This window comes from Halictus rubicundus, chromosome 1, assembly GCF_050948215.1.
Source record: "Halictus rubicundus isolate RS-2024b chromosome 1, iyHalRubi1_principal, whole genome shotgun sequence".
Classification (NCBI taxonomy): domain Eukaryota; kingdom Metazoa; phylum Arthropoda; class Insecta; order Hymenoptera; family Halictidae; genus Halictus; species Halictus rubicundus.
Window position 1 is genome coordinate 18,784,240 of NC_135149.1, and position 18,337 is coordinate 18,802,576.

The following is an 18,337-nucleotide window of genomic DNA, read 5'->3' on the forward strand; positions in this document are numbered from 1 at the left end:
CATTCTTCGTCTTTCCATTTCTTTCGTCTCTGGCCGCGGACGTGAGACGTTGCACAATGATCGATCGTCCGGTCGGATCAAAGGCCAGAAACCTTCGCCGGTGCCTTGAGGGGCTTCACAAAGGGTTATAATAAGCCGTGTCTCGGGGCGAAAACGCGGCCACTCGAGTTCGAGGGATTGGTAACTCGAACCATCGACACCGTTGTCTATGCCGTTGAAACTGGATACTGTCAGTCGGATAAATTCGCGTGAATATCACCGACTACACCCCCATCGTGGTTGGCCGATCAAGGCCGTCGGCACCCATCCTCTGACTCTACTTTGCGATTCAGCCGATGCAACACAGGCTCTACTTTGTCATTCAACCGTTGCACCGTCGTCACCGATTGGAGGGAACAGCGACTGCACAAACGTCTCCCTCTCAAATCACGTATACAGTACGCTCTGTCTGCTCTCCTTATTTTTCGACTTTCGGTTTTTTCTGATCTCGGCCCCCTAAATCGCGAGACTTGGTGACGAAATGATGTGTGCAAAATTTCGAGACAATCGGACAACGGGGACCCGTGCCGCGTTTGCGTTAGTTTGAACATTTTTATAATTTCACGGTATTTTTCAACATATCTTTGGAATACCGTTAAACTCGGTAGATGGATAATGATCAGACGTGTGGCTTTAACAAAACGTACACGAAATCTTTAAAATTTATTCACCATTAAGGGGAATGTATCAAATCTAGACACAACGATTTTGATGAGATTTCTGCGAAAAAGAAATTTCTGTGTTTTCGGAAAAATATTTCACCAGGTATTTTTTCGGCCATCCGAAAGAATCCCCGAAGTCATTCATGCGGAAGCAGTTCGAGTGCTCCTTATCTCACTGAACAAATTGACGAAAAAATTTCACGTCCACCCTGTTTTTCCAAACTGAATCACAGAGCCACGCGGACTCTTGTTTGTAAGGCAGTCAGAGCTCGATGAAATTTAACAAACTGATACGAGACGGTATAGGTATAGAGAATTGATCAACAAAACCATTTTAGGATCTCGTGGTAGAATAAACGACTTAACTCGGGTGTTGTATCAAAACTGTTTAATACAAAACATGGCAACTGAGAAAATGCTACAACTCGTAGCTTTCTGATTTCTGCTTTCTGTGGGCGCGTTGACGAACTCCCAAAAACCGTTCAAATGAGGGGAGAGGTTCTCCACCCCCACAAAGGCATGGAGAAAGTTTCCTCCCCCAAAAGAACGCATCTGGAAACGTTACTTTCAAGGATGCTGCAACGGCCAAGCCAAGGTCCTGGCAATCGTCACTTTAATAACCAGGCCCTCGACCCGACCTCCTACGGTACGCACTTGGGAAAGACGGAATTTCCGCGTCCGAAAATTCCCACGCACCATGTCCGCTACACCATCATATCTTATACATTTCCCGTGAAACTGACATAGTCCGGTTTCCTGTTGATCACACCACGTATACGGTACAATGAGCATTGGAAACGCGTGGTATGGAGGGGAGAGCAACCTTGGACTGCTCAGTTCTCGCTGCCACGATCGCGTGGCGCTAAGAGGGAGAGGGGGCAGAAGTACCAGGCCGTCGCGCGTCGATGAGCATCGGAAATACGAGGTGTGGTGGGAAGAGCAACCTTGCACTGTCCGAGTTCTCGATGCCATAATCGTGTGGGGCTAAAAGTAGGAGGGAGGGAGGGGGCAGAAAGAGTTTCGAGGAGACATGAAAAACGACTGGAAGCTATGGTCTCGTTGCCGCGATTCAGGGGCCTGTCGCACAATCGTTTCCTTCTTTCGATGTCGTTTCAATTAGCGGCCGGAGATTTATGGCTCCGCATCTACGAACACCTTCTTGTCGTGTCTCCGAGATACTTGGAACTCAGTGGACTCGAATTGAATTCCAAGCGAGGCTAACAATGCCGGGGTTGGCAGGGTGTAGCCCGCCCGAACCCGTGTTATATCTGCCCTTCATCTCCGTCACTCGCGACAGGAAAAATTACGTGTAATTTCGAAGGAGGGTTCGTCGCGAGGCACATCTGATGTCGGCGCTCTCTCTCTCTCTCCCTTATTTTTCGTCGAATCAATTCTCGTCGCCCTTATCATTTATTAAACGTCATAACAGTCGCACACGTTCCTTCTCCTCTTCCACCCCTTCATTCCATCGAACGCAGTTGTATGGAACTCGTAATAGCCGGTTTCTGTACGAGCGCGACAAGCTGGCGAATTCATTTTTGAAGCACGCGAAAACCCTGGCCGAGGTAATTGAATGCCCGCCACTGTGTAAACAGAAGTAATAGGGTCTGGTGTGCAGGCGCGTTTTAGAAAGAGCTTGGAGAGTTTATGGTCTCGCGGCACTCGCTTACTAGAGGGAAAGCGATTCAACGATATATCAATTGCCTCCGGAAGCGAGTTAACGCTCTGCAGAAATTTTTCTGCGGAATTAACACGTTCGTCGACGCAGGTTTCATATTAATATTTCAGAAAGTCTGTTAATAGACTGTTTTGTCACCGTGCCGTATCTACAAAAAGCTTCGCGATCTTCTGTTAGATGGTAATCTGACAAACGAGCTATTATGTTACTCTTGACAATTTCTTGGCCGCCAATCGTGGCGCGCTGAGTTTTCGACGAAACTGAAACCGTATTAGGCAGCTCCCACAACGCTAGAAGTTAACACAGATCTGTGATATTATTCTCTCTGAGTAATTGAGAAATTTTTTCTTTAGTCTAGTGATTTGTTAACTTTGTTACTATTGACTTCATTTGAGAACGAATTGTATCATAGGACTATTGACAATTTCTTGCCAAATAAATGTAACTGAATTGATACACTATTTACCTTTAATCTTGGAAGACTATTAAGTGACTACTGGTAGGTGGTTGAAATAACTCAAAACTTACAATGTTAAGAGTTATGACTATGGTAAGAGATCCAATTACTGTGGAGGTACCAATGCCTATATTAATTATACTTATTTTTAAAGCATAATGAATATTAAAAAAGAGATACAATGAAAAAATTGTAATATCTCTGTTTTAATATTCATTATGCTTTAAAAATTATTATAATTAATATAGGCACGGTAATTGTTAGCTCCACAGTAATTGGGTCCCTTACCTTACACGGAAATAAGGGAGATTGTTGTAATGTTTGTAGAAAAAGTTCTATACGCCCCGCTTGGAGTTAGAGTGAAGATTTACGAATTTGAGGTATACGTTAAGGATTTTTTCAATTTGTAAATGTAAATTGCCTGTTTCTCAGATTCCAGAAACTCTGTTTAGCATTCTCTATATTGACTATCGTCTATGGACGTTTTTATCTCCTAACGATCTCCATGACAAGCTTCCCCTGGGATGGTGAAACATTTACCTGGGGTTGTCTGACAAATTCTGTACCTATACTACTGACAGGTCGTTCACTGCTGATCGGGCACATATGAGATACAAACACGAACTACGTCTAATCATATTAGTTCGAATATTTATCAGATATTGTACAGACACTCTCCTTGTAGCAAAATTGTTGTTACTCGACGTCCGTAAAAATCAAAATGATAAAACCTTTCTTAAAGTTTTTTATGAAAGATATGAACACATTAACATATGAATTAGAAAATTCTTATTACACAGAGTATAATCGTTGTCATAGTGAACCTTTTGGAATTCTTTAAAAGAATGTAATACAATTGTTTAGAAGAAATTAATACAATTCTTCCAAGTACTACTTTCTGGAAATGGGTTTTTATGAGAGAAACTTCGTCTACAAAAATGAACTGTCCTCACAGTTCGAAACTGATCGAAGAATTCCCATTTGTGGTAATCAAAGAACTGTCTGGGAAAGGGTTAGTCACGCAATCCGCTGCTGTCCATTTCGCCGGGTAAAAAAATATTCATGACCGAATAAACAGAAGACCAATTTCCTGGGTGTCGTATCGAGGTGACAAGGTAAGACACATTTCCGTCCTCGTGTCGCGAACGAAAATGATCAAAGAACGCCCTTTTTCCCCGTGGACGTTCGTTCATAATATTCCCTGGGCCCTGTCACCCTGGCCAGAAGTATCGACTTTCCGAGCGGGGAAAGGGTTGAAATATTTTCACCTGTCGTATTTTCGATCGACCTGCCCTATTGCACCCGGATAAAGCCGGACGAACATCCGACACACTGAACACATTCCATTCCGACGACATCGCCCGCCGAGAACCACTCGGATTGAAAGGAAGATGCAGTGGCCGCAAAAAAGTTCCGAAGCAGAATGCCCGGTTTCAGAGATTCCGTGTAATAACACGGTTCCCTTTTTTGTCTCCCAACCTCTGCAGTTGCTTCTAGTCACGAATCCAGTTTATCGTTCCCCCCTTTCACCACGCTGGACTTTTTCGAAAAAATTTTTGCGAACGCTATCGAAATTCGACGATCGATTTAATGTATAACACACTGACTACGAAAATTGTGTGTCAATTCATTTAACGAAACAGGAGCCGATGTGATAAAAATTTGATCGCTGCGATAAGCGACTATCAGGTTAAAAATGTACGTGTAATGAATTGTTTACGCTAGGGAAATCTTGTCAAATGTTCACTACCATGCATGTGTTTTATTTGGATGAGGATTTTATTGGGCTTCATTGAAATTTTTATTCTCTTGGGGTATGCACATTTTCCGATGTTACGAGGGCATAAAGATCTGCAGTATCGTGGCCATTGTTTTTATCCAATCGGATTTGGCGCGTTTAATGTACATACACAAACAAGAACACTGATTAATTTAGAACGTTGATATTATATACCTTTGTAGACACAAGAGGGACTAATAATACTCTATAATAAATATGAGTAATATTAATTCTTAATCGTCAGAAATCACTATGAGCGAGTGATACGGAATGATAGATTACATCATTTCAGGTACCGATAAAATCGAAAAGTTTTCACTGAATTTTTGAGAAATCTTTAAAGAAAGAATCAAAGAATCTTGGAGTCATTTAACAAAAACATGATTGCAAGTGATGGTTTGTGCAACAGTGTGGCCACGAAATCATACGGAAAAATTAATTTAGCTAATAGATCGAGGATATTAATGGCCAAGTAAATGAATTTCACATCGAATAAAATTCCCCTTTGGATTCACCGAGCACGGAAAAGGAGAGTCTAAATTTCTGTATCGCAGGCATTCCCCGAAACAACTTTCCCGCGGTGAAGAAGCCAACTCGCCTAAATCTCCGCAGTCCATCTGCACCAGAAACGGCCGAAAGATCCGCCGGGAAAAAAGCCGGAGAAAATATTCAACGAGACGTTCGTCTTTCATCGAGGCAGCCCCGGCTATTGCCAAACTTTTCCCTGATGGCGTGCTAACAAAAACGTTCCGGGCACAGCTTAAAGGAGTCGAACAATGTTCCTTCTCCTGGTAACCGAGTGCTCGTTGACCCATGCGTTCGCTGTCTCCGGAGGAGATCCCGTACAATGCTGGTCGAGGGAGCAGCGAGAAAAAAAAAAGAAGGAGAATGGTAGAAGAAGCGAAAATGACAGACAGGGAAAATAGGAGAGGGTTTACGAGCATTCACGATGGGAAATCGATACGATATTTCATCCGTTTCGCCGTCAACGGCCCCGAAGGTGCGAGCAGCCAAGTTGCAGAGACTGAACAGCGCCCCTTACCCGCACACAACCCCTTGTCCACACGGTTCTCCCGCTCTCGTCCCCTCTAACACCCTTGAAAATCCTTTAAACGTTCATCCCTTTAAGGAGTAGCACGTCGTCGAGCCGATAAGCTCGACGCTCGATGCAACCCCGGCGTCACCTTTCGATCGGTCGATTGCCCTACAGTGTGAAGTCATCCGTGTGGTGCAACGCCGTGAAAGATAGGCGAAACGTGCCGCCGCCCATTTGCATTTCACCGGCGCGGCGGCGGGAGCAAATTTTCGACGATCTATAATCTGTATTAGTATCGCCGTTCTCTCGACTCGGTTAACCGGCCGACCCCGGCCTGCTGTATACCCGATGGCCCGACAATCGTAGCCACCATCGATGGGCATCATCGATCCTTTCCCGACGAAATTTAAATCGCTCTAGACAGCTCCTGCAACGCTAGTTCGCATACTGTCAGGGACAAAATTAAGCGGACACTCTTTAAAAATTAATAACTTTTTTTCAAATTAAACCAAACGACTTGAGTTTTGTTTTCTTGAGATGTTAGAAGGATTCGTAAATACAGCGAATTCTCGATATATGTCAACAATACGGGTCTTTCCAGCGTCGTGTATCGACCAGGAGACATACCCGAGCTGTGTTATGTTTACACTCCTCGGCGTCCGAAGCCTCTCGAGTTTCGCGGCCCCTCACGGAGTATACCCCACGGTAGTGGGGATAATTTCGCGACGTTTATCATCCAGGCTTTGGCTGGATGAGTAATATAGATTTATAGTAATATAGCTGAGTAATATAGATTTGTCGATCTGAACTGTCTTTGTTACTATTAAACGTGTGGCACATGTTTTAAATTTTTAATATGGACACTTTTTTGTGATATAGTTGCTTTTGTGATATTACTATTAATATTGTAACTAATATTTTAATAAAACAATATTTTTGTAACCCTTCCCGATGTTGCCGTGAAAATATTGAACAAAGACAATCCAATAAAAGTGCATCAAATTTTCATCTTAAACGCAATGAAGGGGGTCTGCACAAAAAATTATAGTATCTATGAAAAAGTATTGTAATACAGGGAATATTTGTTTGAAGTGATTTAATCGCAAGGATATCGATTGGAATTATGACTACACACTAGGAGAGATTATTTTACTTTTCGGATTGAAACCTGCATGGGAGACTAACGGCATTGTATTTCATGAGTTATTTGAAACTTTCGGTCTACATAATTAATTTCATTTCTGCAGCTAACGAGATGTGGTAACAATGAATTAACTAAACATATATTTATATATTTACTTATATTATATTTAGTACGTATCCTCGTATCATTCGAAATGTTCTAATTATACTCGCCTCTTGGAAATTAGCATCGTTTATCTGGATCTTTGTGCGCTCACATTCAGAACTATAAATTGTATTCATAATTATAATACAGAGATCAATATACATATCAACAAATACAACATCAGTACCGGACAGATTAAACAAAACAGACTAATTGGATTATATGCCGCTGCTCAGTGCCACACATGGACAACATTAAAAGTTTAAAATTTGACTCGGTACCTTGACCTTCTTTGATCGAATAAAATGTGCAAATAATTTATATGAAATTTTTAATGTATCTAGAATCATACTTCGGATCATAATCTTTCATGACCATGTTGCAATCTCATAATATTGTAAATCAAATACTATCAACATGCAACAGTACTATAGCATGCAGTTGTTTACTATCATTATTATTTGTTATCCCAACAGTAAGTATTTCTGCATCTATATGAAACCTAAACGGAAGAAATAAAATTCAACATTATTCTTGTCCTAATAGCAACCTGCAAAAATCCATTGTAAAGTAAAGAAGCTTGCATTTAACTTCAACCCATATAGGGTAAGGGACCCAATTACTGTCGGAGTACCATGTACTGTGCCTGTATATTAATTATACTTATTTTGAAAGCATAATGAACATTAAAAACGAGATACTAAATTTTTTTCATTAAAATAAGATAATATATATGTTATATATCTTTTTGTTTTTAATGTTCATTATGCTTTAAAAATTAGTATAATTAATATACAGGCACAGTAATTGGTACCTCAACAGTAATTGGGTCCTTTAACCCAGATTGTCTTAAATAAATTTTATTTTGCATAACGGGTCTAGCTGCCACAGGTTCACTTGAGGATGGAAGAGTGGTCAAGCAATTTTTTAATGAATGTTCCACGGTGTATTTGTTCCACGCCTGAGGAATGCTTAACGGATTAAGCCGCATCGCGCGTACATCGTGAAACAAAAAGATCGTCCATTTCGCTCGCGACTGTCCGATATTCTATTGAGCGTGGAGTACGCGCGCAAAGCGTTCTACTATTTTAAGGGAAAAGCTGTGCTCACAAACCCTTTGAAAAGTCGACACGGGTATCGATAAGCCGACGCGGCGCACGATACCTGTCGACGCCTTTCGATCGGTCGATTGCCCGACGACAGAGCCGCGCGTACGCGCGACATGAGTCCACCGGAAGACGGAGGCCTCGTTAACACACCTGGCCTATGGAGAGTTAATTAATAAGCGAGTGGCGAGAACGAGGAGATGGGACGCCGAGAAAAAGCGAGACGCGCGGTGACGAGGTAAAAAGAGGGGAAGACGAAGAAGAGGGGAAGACGAGGAAGAAGAGAAAGAGCGAACTAGGGGAAGTAGAGCTGTGCACCCTTGTTTACACATACAGCGGGTACTCTGTGACCCTTTCATTGGAATTTTTATTTACATCAATTTATTTTACCGGACTTGGCTCCTAGTGATTATTTCTTATTTTTAAAACTAAAAATTCCAATGAAACGATTTTTACAAATGTAAAGGTAAGGGACCCTATTACTTTGGGGGTACCAATTACTGTGCCTGTATATTATACTTATTTTTCAAGCATAATGAATATGAAAAAAGAGATATTAAATTTTTTTAAAATAAGTACAATTAATGTAGGCACAGTAATTGGTAGCCCCACATTCATTGTTGTCCCTCACTCACTGGTTGTATTGATGAATTCCAAATCCCGTTATCTTTTACTATCTACAGAAAAGTTACATTTTTTACTGTGCAAAGGAAAGAGAAAGACAAAAAATGCGAAGAGCAAAATGGAGGAAAAAGGGCCACGTGGGAAATAAAGTGGCGATCAAGACTGATTAAGTGGTGCATCAGGGGTGCAACGAGCGCAATACCGCGCGCGTGGTCGTTGCACCGATCAGGAATAATGAATTTAACACCTGGGCGATGGAGAATTAATTAATAAACAAGTGGCTAGAACGAAGAGAACAGGCGGGGAGGAAAATCGAAGAAGAAAAGGAGACCCGCGGTGACAAAGTAAGAAGAGAAGAGAAAGAAGGAGAAAGCAGAAGACAAAGAAGAAGATCCAAATAGGGGAAGAAGAGCCACGCGGGAAATAAAGTAGCGATCAAGACTGATTAAGTGGTGGATCACGAGGTGCAGCGAGTGCATTGTCGCGGGTGCGGTCGTTGCACCGATCGGGAAGAATGAATTGAAAAGAAAATGGGGAACAAGAAGAAGAACCTCTGACACTCGCGCGCGATCGCTGTTAATCAAACCCGATGGTCGGCTGCTCTCCGGTTAATTAATGATAACAAGTTGCCGTCGATGCCACCGATATCCCGTAAGTTCGAGTTAGTACCCGATCCTGTTTTGTAATCTCGATCCCGACCGTCAATGGGAGCCGAGGCAAATTTGCATTGTTAATTGGAATGCGTTGGCCCGTGGAAATTAAAAATGAACGTCAAGCGGAATTGTTCGATAATAAGGGGACGATTTCTTTGTACAATCAGATGGAAAGCTCCCCAGCGGGGACGTTCATTAAAACTCGGCGCGTTGACGGGCATAATTTTTACACTGTCGTAATATCCATTGCTCGGAGACGCGTCGCGATGTTTGTCGATGGATGCAAATGAGTGCATTATATAATGCAGCTCTTAATAAAGGCTACGTCTCGCTTCTCAGCTCGTGAAAATCAGTATCTTCATTTTATATTTTATGTTCGTGACATTTGGGAAATTCTGTTTCGCACAGAATTTAGTAAATTACTGAAATCTAAAGCTCTTGGATGATGGAAATTAAAGCAACTATTTGTAGAATTTAATCGTTTCGTCGAAAATTAAAGTTAAACTTTACCTCAAGAAACCAGAAATTTTTAACTTTTTTTATGTAATTCTGTAGATTTTGTCGAGAAAATAGTGAAAATGTAAGTTTCAATGGTAGGAGATCACTAGTTCAAAAGTTATGCGTGTGTAAAGATGTACGAGTTTCAGCGTTTTCGACTGGCAAGGGCGACGCCATGTTGATATATAGTGACCGTCGCGATTACATAAAAAAAAGTTAAAAATTTTTGGTTACCTGAGGCAAAGTTAAGCCAAAATTAAATATTTATTGTATACAAAAATTTGAATCCCCTGGTTTAATTAGCTGCACAGTTATTTAGATGATAGTATTTTAATTACTCATACAATTAAGAAACTTGAGAGTTCCATTAATAGTTTATGTTTGACATGTTTCGGTACTATCAATTAATTTTTTTTTTCACTGTGTAACATACATGCGAGTTGCGTAAACAGCGATACGGTTGAGCTTGTTGACTTAACAAGCATGTCTGCGGCCCCATCAATTCACCGAGTGATTTCAAAGTTTCGCCCGACAGTAGGACACAGCTGAAACTCCATCTGTTAGTGTACATCGCCGGACTGTATTGAGTAGTTTGCTAATTACCAAAGTGGGTTTAATATTTACCCGTTGGTCAAGCATAATTTTTGTTAGTCAATGGTAAATGCTAGGAACGGCTACTGTAAATACTCGATCGAGCCACGTGAAAGTTTCTAGGGGACAGAATTATTCAAGTCCTATTTATTCAAGTAGGTAACGACGAATCCAATCATTTTTCCGTACACAGCTAAATTTTTTTGATTCTTCCGAACCAAACAGTGAAGTCAACTTTGTTCATTAAAATCACTGGTGCCGGTAAAACTTTATACAGATCAAATAGGATAATGATTTTCATTCGTGGTTTTTTGGACTGACTGATCAGAGCAAGGACTAAATAAAAACCTGTAAAATTGACCATCAAAGAACCAGCATTTTTCCGTTGAAAACTTGAATATTCTTTATGAAAAATTTATATACACGCTGTTCGACTACAGGTGGGAAAAAATTTAAGGGGTGATTCTCCAAAACAATGTAAGACGAAAATGATGAATAAAAAAATTGCGATTTCGGCTTCATTTTTTAATTATTATCATTTAAAAATCCGCCTAAAATGCGGCAACCCGACCTACAGAGGTGTACCTTACTTACGTCAAAAAGGCACACAACAGTCACGGATCAAAGAGGGTCCTCGCTCACATCCAATGGTTAGGCTTTCACGTCACACATTTTAGCCAATAATTCGGCTAGAAGTATCTGTCACTTGATACGTGACGCGCGTCTTTACGACGTACGCAACGTACACCCCTGTTGGTCGGGTTGCCGCATTTTAGGCGGACTTTGAATTGTTAACAACTAAAAAATGAAGCCAAAATCACAATTTTTACCCCTTAAATTTTCTCCCACCTGTAGTCGAACACCCTGTATACAACCAATCAATCAAGTTTGCCCCTGACCACCACAGTGGCCTCCCTCTCTGAAGGTTAATAAATATTTTAGCTTGGTGAAAAATATATATAATTTGTTTTTATCTTTGTCAGTCTCTTTCAACGATATGTTCGAACAAATCTCGCTTACCGTTCAAATTCTTTAAGAAAATAATCCAACAAGAGTATCCAACACGCGCGATGCCTGAAGTAGCCGTCGTTATCCTCTAAAACGAATCCTTTAAAGAGTACCACAAAAGGGAAGAACAACGAAATGATAAAAGTAACGGAAATCCGGTAGACAAGTAACAAACTTCGAAGTGAAAGCATGCTTCGTGGGTCCGAGGAGCCATTCTCGCCGACTATCACACGTTTCAAACGTAAAGGAAAAAACACTGTTTAAATTACGCTGTTCACGCAGAAAGAAAGCGAGCGAGGAGTCATGCACAGTGTTCTTTGTGCCCGAGCCGCTTCTAATGAAGAAACACTATCCAAGGTAACCGGAGTGGCTAGCTTATGCAAAAGCGCTCGAGGGGGTGTGTCCGTTCGGGAGAGAGGTTGGGATAAAATTAAGAAGAGAGAGAGGGATAGAGAGAGAGAGAGAGAGAGAGAGAAAGAGAGTGGGTACCGAGGGAAGGGAACAATGTAATTAGAATGCGACAAGCAGCGGAACGGCGCGGCGCGGCGGTACGGTTATCAATTCCCGCGGAGCCGCGCGATGAAATCGCGGCGGATGAAAGCAATATCCTCGGAATCGATTTCTTGGCTGTCGACGGCCGCGTTCGGCTTCTCGCGACAGTGATAGACTATCGCGCAGTGGATCGAAAGACGGAGACATTTTACCCTTCCCCCCACCCCTGAACCCGCCAGAAAGCTGGCCGGCAGGCCGATCGACGACGTGACTGTCGCCTCTGCCATCGTGATTCGCAATTATCGAATCCAATTTGTCCGTCAGAAAGGCGAGAGAGATACGCGGGGAACGGCACGCGGGGCGAGAAAACGTAGAAAAAGGGTGAGAACGGGCCGATCGAAGATAGAGAAAATGACGAGGCGGACGACGTGGAAATGGATAGAGAAAGAGCCCTCGCGCCACCCCGGAATTAACTCCCTCGCGCTCACCTTGCACGGTAATTACTTTAGGTTCGATCGACGTCACGATTTCGAGAGCTCGATCGCTGCGGAATGACTACCGGCGGGTACAATACTCATCGGACGACGACTGGTGGCCAAACGGTGATTCACTGTTTAGTTCGCGATGCTGGGATTTAGATCTCCGTCAGAGGATTAGGATCGTAATTCTACGTGCGGAGCAGGTCGGACGTCTTCGCTCATTTATTTTGAAGGGCACGGTGCTTTCTTACGTGTTTAAATATAACGTGTTTCATAATGTCCACTAAAATGAGTTAACATCAGAGCTACCGAAGTCCCAAACGAAGCTGATGTACGTTTCTTTGTACTAATAACAGGTTTGAATTTATTCAGATTTCATAGGATTTTTCTGATAACAGGTACTTGAATGAAGAATCAACGTTGTAATTTTGCCAAATAGAAACTTATAAATTTGAGGAAGGTTTTAAAAGTTCTGCGAGCTCTATACAGGCTTCTTCAATTTCAATACGGTATTTTTTAATATAATCACTGGACACATTTTATGCATTAATAACGAAAACGTGTAGGTACTTTTTAAGAGAGTAAGAGAGTTCTACCTTTTAATCATATTAAGACACAAAACAAATTACTATTTCACTTCAGTTAGTTGCAATTCTGGTAAAAAAATTTTAACTTAGACAAAGATCCGCCGTCTCATAATCATCGTTGAAGGATATCCATTGACACACGTGTTTCATCCGATTCAGGGAACATCCCTCGTATTTTTATAAATGTAGAATATGTACAGATGGTTTTCGTAGAATGTGCAAGCTTTTTAAAGCAATTTTGATCATAAAGTTTGCCCAGCTTCGCAACAAAATAAAATAAAGTCTTCAAATAATGCGAGCATAACCTTCATGGAGGCAGAGCCTTTATGCAGGTGTTGTAACGTCCGGAACGCGCTTTGATTTCGGTCCCTGGTAATGTTTCCCTTCCCACGACGCGCGAGCGGGCCCCTAAATGGAAGCGCAACCCTAAACATTCAGAACCGGACACTTGGTCGTGGAACTTCGTAACAACAAGACCGTCCCACAGCGAAGACAGAACTTGTGCATCCGATTAGATAGTTCGCCCCTCCCCAACCCCTCTTTCGGCGACCCTCCATCAAATTTCCTTGTTCCGTCGCGCGGCTTTCAAGCAATTCCCGGCCTTCTCCGTAGTCGGTCGCTCGTCAGCCGATTATTAAGCGTTTCCATAGCGTCGAATCGACGGGAGATCGACGTAAGTGGCGAGGTTCACGGGACTGGAAAGGATTTCGCGGCCGCCCGAAGACGGACACCCCACGTTCACGATTTTCAACCGCGGACAAATTGCTACCGGTGAATCGTTCGACGAGATTACCCCGATTCAGGAACCGACTCCGAGAAAATATTGATATGAGAATGGGGAAACGAGTGGGAACGATCTATCACTCGAACATGTTACGCCGTAATAATGTATCGGACGATCTGTCCGACTCAAATTGTGGGTTGTCCCGCAGTACAATGATTTCTATTAGCCTGACTTGCAAAAATGTTCCTATCCTTTTTTGTATTTCTAGAATCTCTTTATTTGTAATTTTGTCTTCAAATTGCGAATTTATTTGTTTTATTTTCTTTTTATTTTAATTCTGTGATTCGAAAATTGTAGAATTTTTCGTATTGTCTTCAGACAACAAGAGTTAATGCAGTTATTTCAAGCATGGGAAAAATACTCTTTCTAGAATATCAAATTGCTGTACAATTTTATGTACAAACGATTTATACATTATTATTAAACTGCAAATACAAATTTATTTCTCTTTCCATCGATTGGTATTTCTAACATGGAATTTCTAGCATAATCCCAAGAATGGATTAAAGCCTAGCCTTCCCCAATCAATTAAGTCATTTCGATATCGTCTGACTCGTGGTTGACCTCGTCTACTGGCGATCGTAGAGATACTGGCAATAATTGAAACACTGGGGATTTCTTGAACGAAATGGAGAGTGGTCGGGCTTGACCATCGATTCAAAACCGTCCCGTCGAAATTTCAAAGCTGTTCGCGCACTGACCGAACACGGATACCGAACTGCATTACAGGACGATCTATGGATATGGGTGGTAAACCGCGGACGTCCGGCGCGGATCAACCGTGGTTAAAACTGTCCGCGTAAAAGGATCCATTTAAATCTACGAAGTGAACACGGCCGGGAAATTTCTGCCAGCGGTGTGCCGGTCGACAGCGGAACTGTTCCCTCGTTAATGGACAACCTAAAGCCACCGGTGAATTTTTTCAATTAGTATCACTGGATTAAACCGAATAAACGTTGGATGATCGCGGGGGTCTGTGATCTATATCGAAAAACTCGTACCGAACGGATTGAAACGAAAACTAAACCGAGGGAAACAGAGAAAAACCGGAAAACAGTGAGAGAAAGCAAAAGAGAGAAAGAGAGGGAGAGAGAGAGTGAGAGAGAGAGAGAGAGAGAAGGAGCGACGGTAAACGTCAGCAGGTTCGTTTCTCGAGGCATTCGTGTTGTCTTCAACCGCAATTGCCGCTCGCGCAACGGCAATTTCCACTGCGTGCACACGAAATTGCCGTCGACTCATTACGTGCACGGGATCGCGTTGTCTTTATCGCGTCGCTCTCGCCCTTTCGTGCTCCACGCCGCTGATGGAAAACAATTTCGCGACATTAGAACCTCGTCTAAATTAGCGCGGTCCGTGGAAGGACAGCCGCGCGCGAACTTCGCGAAAACTCGTCCATACGACTCGCTCACCTGGAAGTAACTCGACGGTTTCGATCCGACGTCGGATAACTCGGCAACAAGTAGATCGCTCTCCATCGACGCGGATAAACGAGCTTAATTGCGAACCCGCGATCTCGAGCCTCGTTGTCTCGAGCGATCACAATTCCAACTCGAAAATATGCTTCGGGACGCTCTAACCCGGGTACAATCGGCGTTATCGAAATGGCATCCCATTATTACTTCCATTCGTTCGGAATGAATCTCTGTTGAACATTCGTCGAGCGCTTGTCCGTGGTTCTAGTAAGTAGTGCATGTCAGTAATTAATCAGGCAGGTCAGCTATGTAGTATAAATTTTCATAAAATATATGGAAAAATAGTAGTTACACAAATATTGTAGTAGACTTCTTGAATTGCAACAAACTAGAGTGAAATAAAAATTTATTTTATTTTTTCACATGTTTGGTAGATTTAAAATAATCTATCAGTATTTGCAAATTCTTCTAATATTATATCTTAATCCTCATTTTGCTCATAAATGCATAAAATTCGCTAGTCATTTATATTGAAGGGGTGATAACAACCCTTAATATTTTGCGTCAATGGTTTCTAAACAATATATTAAAATTTTTTGTGAATATTTTAGATTTGTGCAAAATTCAGTCAAGTATAGAATTTGAATATTAGTCGTTTCTCAAGCTAAAATAAATGTTAAATCATATGCTTCTTCGGATCTATCGGACTCAGTCTTAATAATGATTTTTTAAAGAGAATGGTTTCAGTGGTTCAGAGAAGAAACTTTAAAATCGTATCGACCGCTCTCTGTAGTTTCGCGTCTCGGGTCCCGAGCAGCGTTCTTCTCGAGAGGCAACCGTGTCCGCAGATAATTCCTCCCTCCCCGCAGTCATAAGTCCGTGCATTTCGCGAGTATCTCCCCGTTTCCCACATATTCATCTGTCACCCTCCATTGGACATTCATTTTTATCGTTCACGCTCGAGCAGCGTTATTCAGAGAGCCTGGGTTCGGCCAGCAACAGATGCGATCGCCTCGGCGTCGTTCTCGGAAGTTGCGTCCCGTCCAAATTGTCCGGGCTTATCCCGAATATTTACTGTCCACCGCTGATTATACCAACCGGGTGTCGCGATACGGTGTAACACGGAAGCTTTCGGATATCCCGCGAGACGTGTTACGCTTGCTAACAAATGATCGGGGCCCGTCAAAAAAAGAAGAATAGGGTGCTAGATGGGTCGCTTAACAGCTTGCGAGATAAAAAAGTAATGGCTCGTCAGGGCTATTATTGTATGTCGTGCGTGGCCACACATCATTAGACGTGGACGACGGTGGGAAGAGGCTGTTGGGAATGTGTTGGAGATTCTGTCCGAGGCCCCTGTTGGCCATATATTCGTGCGTATCGTGGCCCGAGTCAGGGAATTAGGAGAAAGATTGATCGCACCTATTTGCCGAAACCAAATTACACTTCTCTGTAACACCGACCCTCTCTCCTTCTCTCCTTCTCTCTCTCTCTCTCTCTATCTTTATCTTAGAAGCCATTTTCGCGAACGATCGCCAGCCACCGACTTATTTACGAGCACCGCTATAAATAATTAGCCCCCTTTAATAACGTCCGCGCGATCCATCGATGTATCGACCGGGCCCGATCGGTTATTATTTATTTGCCCCGGGCCCGAGTGAAAGGGATAAACGGATGATGCACGAGCAACACCAAGGCTACCTTGGATAGGAAAGTGGAAGATTGTTTTCGATGATGTACGATGGCGGTCGGTTCATGAGGCGTAATGAAATTTCCGTGGGCGGGATTTCATACGGCGCTCTCGAGGAGCAACGGCTAAATGAAACACTTACGCTGAACGGGACCAGCGAGTTCTTCACTGACGGCACCATCCACTGCTGGAACAACGACAGGACCACTTGGCAGCCGACCACCACCTCCAGAATGCGTTTAATCAAGAATCTGCGGAAGCGAAACAAAAATTGTTGTCAGTGCCCGACGGGGATATTAAATTCGGAATTAACCCGCCGCGCCGCCGACGGAGAATACACTGCGCGGGTATATTGTACACGTCAACTACTGTGCCAGAAATTTATCTTTTCAATTTTAAAAGCTCCGAGATGATACTCAGCCTTTCCATCCCCGAATGTTCGAGTTCTCAGTGCATGGTCAAATTTTGTATGGATATATTAGCGATTACAGAATCTGTGAAAATGAAAGAAAAATTGTCCTCCGCGAGGATACGAAATTCGGTGCTAACCCTGTCGTATCATTTCGTTGACCACGCGAATTTATACGTCTGCTACCGTGCCAGGAATTTATCTTCTCAATTTTAAAAACGCTCAGATGATACTTAGAGCCTTTGTATTTCTGAATATCGAACTTTGCAGTAGAATATAAAATTTTATACAGCTAATTGGCAAATGTAGAATCTGTGAAAAAGAAACGAAAATTGTGTCCTCCACGGGACAGTGATATTAAGCTCGGAACGAATCCTGTGGTATAGTTTCGTCGACCAGAATGAAAATTGGAAATCACGTCTGTTACAAAACGAAGAATTTATTTTTTCAACTAGAAAAGTGTTAAAAACGTACCATTTTAATCATTTATTATTCCGGTTTGTTAATATACAATCAATTTTTACACTCCGCAATGTAAAAAAATCATTTTTCAACTAAAAAGAAACGCTAAAATGATGCATGTTATTTTATTATTGAATATCCGGGATTTTTTTTTAATATACAATTCATTTTTACATGGATAATAGTCTTTAGTGTTTGATAATTATTAAGACGTTATGCTACCGAAATTATTTGCAAAAATAGCAATTTTCGCATAGATTAATCGAAATTGATGATTCAGTGCATACACAATTACAGATCAATATCGAATTACGCTGGTTTACACAACAATAGCGACGAAACCGATGTAATAACTAGCAATTAGAAGATTTAGGCGGGCAAATCCAAATTGATGATGATGTTACACATATACCTACGGTTTCAATAACCGCGGTAATAATCTGTGTTTATTCCACGCTCACCGCGATGAACAATATTTATGCATTAAGATTCGAGGACTAGGTGTCCTTCGAGTTTAGGTGTTCTTTTTTTCTTTTTTGTTCGTTTCAAAAGGATTTCTTTCGTTTTAATTCTCAGTATTGTGTCGGATCTTTTTCGAGTGGTTG

At 42.0% G+C, this 18,337-nt stretch overlaps 1 protein-coding gene across 1 annotated transcript in view; it reads right to left on the reverse strand.

Annotated features, from left to right (window-relative positions):
• Mdy (diacylglycerol O-acyltransferase) overlaps nt 1-18,337 on the reverse strand; it is a 198,487-nt gene that overhangs the window by 32,208 nt on the left and 147,942 nt on the right. The window contains exon 8 of the mRNA XM_076792046.1: nt 17,004-17,112. Within this exon, the coding sequence (XP_076648161.1) occupies nt 17,004-17,112 (109 nt within the window). The remainder of the gene's footprint in view (nt 1-17,003; nt 17,113-18,337) is intronic.